We start from the raw sequence: 10,739 nt of genomic DNA on the forward strand, positions 1-10,739 counted from the left end.
TGTAGACCCCAACTTAGGTCTTTCGCCTGGCTGAGAGTGGGGTAGCAATGGGAGGGTAAAAAGGGATGGAGGGGGATGATTTGCATAGAAGAGAAACGCACAGAAATGCTCTCCCTGACAGAGGCAGTACTGGGTAGGCATCAGGGACCCAGGAAAGACAGGGCAAATGCAAATCCTTCCTAGACGTGCTCTCCTTGCTGGATTCTAGAAAGAGACCACGAGCCTCCCCCCACTGGAGAGGAGCTTTGACCTCAACCAACATCTAGGCGATGTTACAACTTATTCAGAAGCAAATCCTGGGGTGTTGCATTCAGTCAGAGTTCTGTTTTCCTCAGAGGGAAATGGAGGCTTGCGTTGTTTGGGCTATCCTCACTACAGCTCGATTTATTGTCCCCTTTAAACAAATAGACAAAACTCTCTTGCTGGATTACTCCTGCTTATACAAACCATTTAGAAGTGTTATGGTGGGAGGTGAAAAGAGAAAAGTAGTTTATTAAAATGACTCCTGTTTTAGCTGACTTTTATGTAGAAGATGCCCAATGTATATGGCTAATCAGACCAGCAATCTTCTAAGGGAAGACAGAAGGGAGGATTCTCGCTATAAATCTGCAAGATTCTGAGACTTGGGTGGTGGTTTGACTCACCCGGAGCTCATCTTACAAAGCAGAGAAGCCTCCCCTTTCTCTGTTGGCCATGCTTCCGAGGGGGCAGGCAAACAGGGTGAGTATTTGATTATTTTCTAAGACCACTGTTTGTTGACTTTTAAAATGTATACTAGATTTTAACATGGGGGAAAAGCACAAGTTCAATTTAAAGTGAAAAGAAGTTAACGTACTGCTTCATCCTTGTTTGTTGCCAACAGTCATCGTAGTGACACTCCACCTCTCATTTCCTGCGACTTTAAGTTTCTAGATTACTTTTTAAAATTCAATTCTTGAGTGTATGAGGGTCTGATTACTGCAGAGAAATAAGGAGCTCAAATAGCGTAAGACTATGAATGTGGGCAATGCCCACTTGAAGGACATTTAGTTCCAAAAATCAGCACCAATTTACCCATCCTGTTTACTTGTACGTAATCACGGAAAACCTTCACATCTACCCACCCATCCAAATCCCTCATCCACACCCAGATACACCTTACCTGGTCCACGTGTTTCCCATCCCACTACCCCCGTCTGCTAAGATTTTAGGCAAAGGCAAAGCCACGATTTAAAGGTTCTTTTTTATTTGAAATCTCATCCAGAAACACTGGTTATTAATAAATATATCATAGTTATCAAGAATATATAAAAAATAAAGACAGGTATCGTCTTTGAGGCCCTAACAAAATATTTCAAGCAAATGTTCAGGAAAATAAAAACGGCACCCCTCCCAAAACCAGGGTAAGTTTTCAAAGCTGATAATAGAGAGAGCCAACCCCGCATGCAGAATAACTGAGCGAGGGAGGGTGGGGCAAGCTACTAGAGGGAGCCCAAGCTTTTACAATGGCTGCCCCAGAACAGCATAGGAAGGTTCCGAATAAAGTTTGAAGGGAGTGGGGGTGGGAGAAGAAGCGCGTGTGCATGAGTGTGGGTCTTTGCACTCTGCCCCTTTTTTCATTTCATACAACCACAGACAGATATATGGAGTACTTGGGATAATTCACTAATAAATCCTTGTTACAAGGAAAACGGCACCACGGCCTGCACAACATATTTAGACAAGATTCATTTAGAAGCGTGCATGCATTCTTTTGACCTACACTGCGTCGAAAGGAAAACCCACATAGGAGGTGTCATGCCCTGGACCTGGGTTGCGATTCAAAACTTGGGTCTTGATCTCTCTCGCACGTGCTCTCTCTCTCTCTCTCTCTTTCTCTCTCCATTGTCTCTAGAAAAACTATGGCGAGGACAGAGACAATCATAATCGCATCTATCTCAAGAAAATATTTACATTTGTTTTGCACAAAAGGGATGGCCGTCTTTTTCCAAAGCGAGAACACAGAGTCAGAGAAAGCCAACTCAAAAGTCTCTTCGCAAGTTTTTAACTGCACCGATCCCATCTTTATACAACAAATGCAGTTTTGACAAGAGCATATGGCAGTGAGAAATACTGTCGCGGCATGGGGAAAAGAAGCATGCATGCAAAACAGACGACTTCTGGTTCGAGTCCCCCTTTGCTACCACCTAGAAATTGCAGTTTGATTTTGGTCCTTTCCCTCCGGGGGTCAAGTGGAGTCTGAGATCTCTCAGACAGCGTGGGAGGCTGCGGGCCCCGGAGCCCGCCCTCCCGTGGGCCGAGCGCGCAGCCTCCCTCTTCCCTCCCGGCCCGGCACCGCGGCCCCTCCCGCCGCTCTCCCTCCTCCTTGGCAGCCGGGCCCGCCCGCTGCTCACTTGAGCAAGTCCTTGGACTCGGCCGACAGCCGGGCCATGTTGGCTGTGGAGAGAGCGGACAGGTGCGGCGGCGGCGGCATCTGGCAGATGGTGCAGGGGCAGGGCAGGCCAGCCCAGTGCTGGAAGCCGCTGCCCAGCTGCAGCGCGGGCGGCGTGGAGGGCGCCTTGAGCAGCGAGTGGGGAGGCCGGATGGTGCCGATGGCGGGAAGTGAGGCGGCGGATAGCGGTGACGAGGCATTGCCGGATGAGAGCGCGCCGCCCAGGATGGGGTGCACCGGGTGCACGGCGTTGGCCGCGTGCGCGGGGTGGCCGGCAGAGTGGCCCACGGTCCTGCAGTGAAAGGCCGAGTGGTGGCCCCCATAGATCTCGCCAACCAGCCTCTTCATCTCCTCCAGGGAGCTGGTGAGCATGAGGATGTAGTTTCTGGCGAGGAGCAGTGTGGCGATCTTGGAGAGCTTTCGCACCGAGGGCCCGTGCGCGTAGGGCATGACTTCGCGCAGCCCGTCCATGGCTAGGTTCAGGTCGTGCATCCGCTTGCGTTCGCGTCCGTTGATCTTCAGCCGCAACTGCTGTAGGTCCTGCTCCGACAGCTGCTTCTTGATTTTGTACTTGCTGCTCTCTCCCGCGGCCTTGGCGCCAGCCCGCGAGAGGCTTTCCCCGGGCATCTTCTGCATCATATCTCCCTGTGTGGACGAGACCGAGTTGAGACGGCTCTCCTGGTGGTGGTGGTGGCGGTGGTGGTGGTCCCTCAGGTACATCTCATCCATGTCCGGAGATGAAGCTCTGCTGGAGACAGAGCTCGAATCAGAATTCATTTTATTACAGGGGATGCGGCCCTACCGTGGGGAGGCTTTAGGCGGGAAATTAAAGAAAATCTTGAATTAAAAAAAAAAAAAAATCTGCACTGCCCAGGAACCCACTTCTCCGCGGAAAGATGTGAGAAGAAAAGCGGAGATGCTGCTTTTCCCCGCCTCTCTCCCTCCCACGCCCCTCTCTCTGGTTAAGCTGCTTCCTGGACAGCTAGTTGGTGTGTGCTTGAACTAACCTCACGCTGAAAAAGAGGGGCTTTTATAGAGCTGCGGCGGAGAAAAGAGACAAAAGGAGCCCTCCTATCTATCCTGGGCTGGTTAGGATGACGTGCCATCATTCAGGGCGGTGCGCTTTGCTGTCCCATTTAGCAAGGATTCCTATTCATATTCATTGTGGGGCCGCCCTGGGACACCTCTGCTCCGAACCGCTAGGAGCCCCCAGACACAAAACCCTCTCTGATTGACACACTCACCGCTCCAGCTCACGCTTTCCTGATTTTTTTTTTTAACTTTCTTCCACCCCACCCCCCTTCCCAATTTCTCTAACCAAATCACACATCAGGAACGGAGGGAAGGGAAGAGAAGGTGGCCAGGCGGTTGGTGGGTGTTCCTCTGAGTTTGGAGAGAGGAATTGAAACTTTCGCTCTCCTTTTTTTCCTGGCTGCTCCCAGGTTTAGAGAAATATGGGCAAAACTAGGTCCCAGTGGAAAGGTTTGAGGGACAGAGGTGAGGTCGGAGGGCAGTTGCTGCCAGCGGGGGCTGGGGATGGTGGGAAGACTGCATGCCGACGTTCTCTGTCTCAAGATTTTTTTCATCAGATTTCTTTTCCTAAACACTTCCATTCTGTCAGTTTTGTTTATTGGGCCCTTCTGGTGTGGTTTCAACGGGATATCCATGTTTGGTGATGGCTTTGCCCCTGATAGTATTGTGGCAGAGAGGTCTCTTATTTTCTTTGTCCTCTCTTTCGTTTTAAAATATGGATTTCTAAAAGAATTTCAGTTTTGCACAGTTCTTTAACTTCCTAAACCAAAAACTGAGAAAAAAAATGTTAATGTCACAAGAAAAGCAACTTGGGAGGATGGGAAGGAAAAGCAGCCAAGGAGGCAGAGAGGGAGAGATTGTTAGGACTTGTAAAGGTTCCTGAGAGCTCCAGAGAGATTGTTCCCGCTCCAGGCTTCCTGGACCTCGGCGCTGGCGCAAAACGGTGGGACAGTCCGCGCCCGAAGCTCCGCTGGGCCTCCTCTGGCCGCTGTGCTGACGTGCCCCGAGCTCCGGGAATTCAGCGGCACCCCGGCCTGCGAGGGTGGGTCCACCAAGCTAGGGCCGCCGTACGGCGTCGGACAGGGAAATCAGAAGCTCATAATAAACTATCTGATGTCGGGGTGGTGGGTGTCGGGCCGGGGGGGGCGCGTGGGCAAAGAAGCACGGAGGAAGGGAAACAACGAAAGGACCTAGAGAGCCCCTTGTGCGTGCCTGGGCACTGCGGTTCAGCGCAGAGTCGTTTCTGGGAATAAAGAGGAGGTCGGAGTTTGGAGCCTTCGGTGAGAGTGCGGAGGTGGGCGTAGATCTTTCTTCCCCCTTGCTGTGCTTTTGTCGATCAAGACTTTAGCTCAGCAGCATGAGGGGCGGGAAGGCAGAAATCCTGGGAAGGGAGAGAGCCCCAGGAGTGGTCTCTAGAAGAATCCGGACACCGCCCCTCTCCGGGCTTGATGGAACGGGAGACAAACCATAGCTAGTGACTGGGAGTCTCGGTGGAAGTGTGAAATCGAATCAATCCCGGAACCTCGGGCACTTGGGGCCTCTTGCACCGCTGAGTCACTTCGAAGAACAGGATGCCCCCTTTCCCTTGACTCAAACCGAGCGGTCAGTGGGAGAGGGATGCGTGGCCAGGTCCGGAGTTTGCACTCTCTGAGGCTGTGCCCCACTGACAGTCACGCTGTGAAGGCAGCTCTAGCAATACCAGCAGGATGTGCAGACGCAACATTGGCATGGATGCTTTTGCTACACCGAATTTTGCTTTTCTATAATGGGGGAAAAATGGCCAACAGCCCTTCGTCAAGGCCAGGAAGTTAGTGCTCTTGAAGACTGGACAAGAGTCTCTTCTCCTACCACCTCCACCTCGGTGGAAGGAAAGTTTCTTAATTCAAGAGATTAGATTGGATGTGGAAAGACTAATGTCCAAAAGCATTCCTAATACCAAGCATAAAGAATGTTTCTTAATTCACCAGACTCGCCAATAAGATAGTGACATACACTAAGTCTTCCTGGTTATTTTTAAAAGAAGGATGGGAGGGGGGAAGTGCTCCAGAACTTTTGCAGTCCCAGGTGATGGGAGGAAGCTAGTGGCTAGTCCTAACGACAACCCTCTGCGACTCCCCTGCTGATCAAATGGGGTGAGGAGAGAGAGGCGGACGGGGGAGAGCATTGGGAGCGAGCACTGGACTGGACGAAGAGCAGCTTCCCTGCCCTGCGGACGGTGCACAGGTCCGGCCCCCGCCGTCCTCCTGAGCCACCTCCCTGACCCTAGGTCCTCGGCGGCGTCTGTCTTTCCCACACCCAAATTGAAAACGCTGCACCTGAGTTTTGGTTTGGGGAAGTAGCAGAAAGTCTGGTCAGAGTAGAAGGGTTGCAAATGAAGGAGTGGAAAAATCATGTTGCTACAAGATATTTTACCCTTTAAAAAACATCTTGATTTTCTCAGTGGAAAATGTAAAATAAAGTTTTTAAATCTCCCCCAAATTAGCAAAGAAGGTGGCAAGGCGGGGGGCGGGAAAGGAGGGTAGAGCAGCCCTCGAAATACAAGCTTGCGGGGCTGGAAGACCGGGTCCAGGGTTCCGGGAGTCCAAACCAGATAGAAGCCACTCTCCTTCAGCACAGTCTTTCAGCCGAGAGGGGGCTGACGCAGCCAGTTCAGAGGGGGCTGCGATGGGTCCGGAAGAGGCGACTGGGCCTTTGCCCGAACAGACCAGCACCCTCCCTTCCTTCTTCCCTAGGGGTTTTCAGCTCCAGTAGCAGAGGTGCTTGAAATGGGAGATCTGCGGGGACCAGGCCGGGACTCCCTCTTTCCGAGGCTGGGATGCGGCGCGCCCTTCGCTCCTCGGTCGCCCTCTGCTTTCTCGAAGGTCCGTAATGCGTGAGTGTGGGTGGTCCAAGGTTCAGGGCCTCCTTCCAGTAAGTACCTTTAGAGGCTAGTTCCCCCACTTCCCATCCGTTGCGGGGGTTGACAACTAGACGAGGGGAGTGAGTAAAGGTGCCACAACTTTGCTTACCATAAAATGGGTTAATACTCGCCGGGGCCCAAAATGCTGAGGTGCCCCGCGCGCCTTGCTTCGTGGAGTCTCTTTTCGACCCCCGCCACCGCAGCTCAGTTCCTCGGATTGAGCCCTGAACCGGAGAAGGAGCAGGCCCGGAGCTCAGGAGGGCAGACACACGGATTTCTTTCTGAGAGCTGACTACCATCGCCCACCCCAGACCTGTGCGGAAGGAGAGAGTAAAGGAGTCGCCGCCTGGCCAAGGCTGCAGTAGCCTAAAGGGGCTCAGCCAGAGATGCACCATGACCTTGGCCCTGGCCGGGACGTAGGGCTCAGACCGGCGAGGAGCCGGAGCGAGCGACCCTGTTGCGGTGGCGCGGGCTGCGCTCTCTCGGGCCACACCCCGCGCCCTCGCGGCTGGGGAGGGCTGCGCTGCGGGGGCGGGGGTCGCTCTCCGGCAACAGGTGCGTCCCAAGGCAGGCAGGCTACTTCCCTCCCAGCCTGTCTTGGCTCTGAGAAGAGCCTGGAGTTTCTCAGCCTTCCTACAACATATGAAAACAGCGGGTCGGCGCGTGGACCGGGTCAGAAGAGCCGTCCTGCTGTACCCGCGCGCCCGGGGCGCTCCGCTGGGACTGCGCGCTGGGGAAGCTGTTCGGCTGTGCGCAACACCCCCCTGTGCCTCCCAGATCACCAGGGATCCTCTCTTACCTGACACCCAGTGCGCGCCGCTCGGTGCCCGACGCCCACTGCTCCGCAGCCTTAGCCACCGAGTTCCTCTCCAGCAGCTGCCGGCTCTGCCTGAGGCCGCGGCGATTTTGGCTCAGGAGCGAACCCCCACCCCCACCCCCGCAAGAGTCCAGTAGCAAATGTCGCTGGCTGACCTGCCGAAGAGCTACTGTGAGAGGCAGGTCAATCAGCAACGTCCAGGGGCTCCTCTCGCTCATCAAGCCGCAAACTTGACCAGCAGAAACTTTGGCCGAGACCGAAAGGCGGGAGGCTGCCCTGTGGGCTTCACCCTTCAACCCAACCACCCTCCAAGACAAAACAGAACAAAAAAAGGAAACCTAAACATTTCTAACTATGTTTCCTCATGTGCAAACAAGGAATAGCCTAAAAATTAGTTGACCACGCGGAGACACTTCTCAAAAAGTGCGTTCTTTAGCAGAGTAAAACAATAACTTCACAACAATAGCAGTGGGGGTCCGGTCACCGGGGCTGTTAGGTTGATCAAAGAAGCCAGTACCAAAAAGGAAAATAAATAAATAAATAATAAGGCCCAAAAAATTTAAATATCAACATAAATCGCAGTCAAACAGGAATAATCTCTTCCTGCAGCAGCGCATCCCGAGTGATAGTGTTTGGCTTAGGGTACGGAACCCTGAGCCCCTAGATTGGGAGATGCCAAAATCAAAATTCCAGCAATTAAATAGGTGATACAAGGGCCAGAGAAGATGGATCTGGACAGATTGACTAAAGCGATTCCATTTTCTGGGTTTCCCTATATTTTAAATAACATCTTGAAAACTTACTGATCTGTCCAGTCTTCCTCCTCATCTTTTTAAAATCCAGTTTTCATACGGGGAAAATAGCAGAAGTGGAAGGGCAGCAGAATTTTATGAGCTGGTAGTAACTGCTTTTCACAATATTGGATGTGAGACTGGAAGATGCCAGGCAGTCCCAGAATAGCACCAAATGATGAGGTGCTAATTATGTGAATATATAGACAAGTTAATACACTGGCAGAACTAGAAGTTTGATTTTAATGATGCATAAGCAGCAAGGCTGGCTAGAACTTACAAATTCATTATAATTATTTAAAGACTCACAAAAGTCAAAGGAGATATGAAGTTCTGGGCCTCATTTATAGGATTTAGCTCAATTAGTGAGCATCCTTCAGTACTCTTTTTTTTTTCCTTTCTAGTAACATCTGCTCAATTGCCAAAACCTCAACTGAGTTTTCCTCCTGTAGAAAGCCAATAAATGGAAAATATTTTTTTCTCAAGATTGAAATGTTTGGGTTGATTTAAATATCACTGGTGATCAATTACATAAACTGATGAGTTATATTAAAATTTGCATACTTATACGCACACTCTTGGCATGTGCCCTGACATTCTGGATTTGTGGCTCCGTTAATACCAATACTTTAAGAACCACTAAGCGGATGATTTTTTAACAGTATTTTATTGTTATTAACTTAAATTCTTTTATGAATTGATAGTTACAGCCACTATATACAATTTGATATCTCACAGAATACTAATTCTACTTTTTGCTTTTGGAGGTTATTTGATCATCTCCTGGCTATATTCTATTAGATAGTTAAACACATATTGCTGTATTCTTTGCTGAAGTGCTTAAGGAATTTAGTTTTATTTTAGAGTTATCTTACGTAGCATATGTATACCTCATTTTGACTTCAGTAATATTCAGATTTATACACACACAAAGTACACAAGTAAATAGATACCACGAAGAGATTAGAATATAGGTCTAGAATCTAACTATAAAGGAACAGCAGATTAAAGGAATGTTTACACTTATGACAACAATTTATTACACTGCCTTTTTATTATAGGTACCTATACATGTAAGTTCTGAAATTTATATGTATATTAGCATAGAGTCAAATACATTAAAAATATTTCTTTGAAGTCTTTGGGTTCTAAAAAAATACATAAATTATTTTCAGATGCTGTGTAATGAAGACAATGGAAAACATATTAAATGTCTGTTTATAAGTAACGTTGGATTTGAAATCTTCTCACATTGGCTTGACTCCTAACAAATATAGATTTACAAATGTTATTTTGAGAAAATTGTAAATAAGATTCTGCTACTGAATCTTGAAAAATAAAAATGGCAATTTTCTAAAATCAGACTTTCAATGGTTGATTCATTTTATACACCATCTGCATCTGTGGTATGGACCAGGTGGATTTTGCTTCATCATTTCTGAAAACAAATGAAAATGTAATAAATTGTACTTTCTCATGAGTGCATTGTATTTTTCTATCTATAGATATGGTTTTTGTTTGCATAACACCAACAGCCTGAATGTTTATCACTGTTTACAATATTGGCTAAATTTTCATTTTTATTTTTACATCATATTATAATATATACTAAAATTAAAACAATTGCCCAAGTAATTTAAGTCTTAGGTCCTGTTTTTCTTTTATTTTGCAGGGCAGAGGGGAGGAGGAAGGTAGGGAGAGAGGAAGCAGGCTGGAAACATCACTTAACATTTTTAGATATTTATCATTTTATATTTTACTTGCAGATCAGGCTGAGTCTCTTGTTTAACCATTGAAATATAGTCTCAACAGTACTATCAAGGGCTGTTAGTAAAAACTTCTTATAAATTTGAGCTATGTCAATTTTCTGAACAAAATAATAATGGAAATTAATATTTTTACATAACATGATATCATTTAATGTATTCATGAAAGAAAGCTCATAATTTTCCAGGTCTTTTTTTTCTAGTGATTGTGATCATTCTACCCTATAATGCTTGATAATAAAGAAATAGCAGAATACTGGAGCATTTGTCCACGGAAGTGAATATTTCAATTAGATAACCTTAAAAGAACTTTGGTTTTTTTCTTCATTTTATTATGGCAAGTGTAATGCATTTGAGTAGACTTTTAGAAAAATAAAACTTTATAATGAGGGTGAAAAGAAAGAAGGGGGAATAGAAAACACTATGCACGTATGCTTAGTTCATAATATATAAATTTAATCCTACCCTTAAGTGCATTTTATGGAGTTGTTTGTGCAAAAGCACTTGCAAAATACATGTTAACTTTATAGATGCATGGAAATTGCAACGTTGATTCTAATATTTTAATAAAGAACCCATTTGTGGCTGTTTTCCAAAGGCAAACATATAGCAAGTTTGTCAATCATGTTTAAATACCCTATGGACTCTGTGGCACTGTCATTCACCATTCATACACCCTCCCATATGTTGAACCAGTCAAATTGCCTGAGATAAAGCTGTGAGAAAAATGAAAACACTGAATAATCCTTCAAGGATGGTACTCCTGAGTATAAGGACTGCTCAGAAACTGTGCTGCAGAGGCAAAGTGAAAAACTGAGAATACGATCAGACTGAAACCCTGCTAGAAATAGAATCAGAATAAAAGAAATAAAATAGAAGAAATCAAATAGAATAGAAATAGAATTTTTAAAGTGAATACTGTGGATAGCCTAATGTTGTTGAACAGTGTTCTCAAATAAGTTCTTAATTTCCTCTGTTGCTAAAAAGAAAAAAGAAAACTTCAACTCTATATTGAGGGACAATT

General features: G+C 47.2%; 1 protein-coding gene across 1 annotated transcript; it reads right to left on the reverse strand.

Moving 5' to 3' along the window:
• Positions 1–1,203: 1,203 nt before the first annotated feature.
• Positions 1,204–3,414, reverse strand: OLIG3 (oligodendrocyte transcription factor 3). Its single transcript, XM_058430734.1, has one exon. The coding sequence runs from the start codon at positions 3,185–3,187 to the stop codon at positions 2,369–2,371; it is 819 nt and encodes a 272-aa protein (XP_058286717.1). The 5' UTR covers positions 3,188–3,414; the 3' UTR covers positions 1,204–2,368.
• Between the last annotated feature and the right edge of the window lie 7,325 nt (positions 3,415–10,739).

The sequence above is a fragment of the Hylobates moloch genome, unplaced genomic scaffold (genome assembly GCF_009828535.3).
Source record: "Hylobates moloch isolate HMO894 unplaced genomic scaffold, HMol_V3 SCAFFOLD_2, whole genome shotgun sequence".
NCBI classification, from domain to species: domain Eukaryota; kingdom Metazoa; phylum Chordata; class Mammalia; order Primates; family Hylobatidae; genus Hylobates; species Hylobates moloch.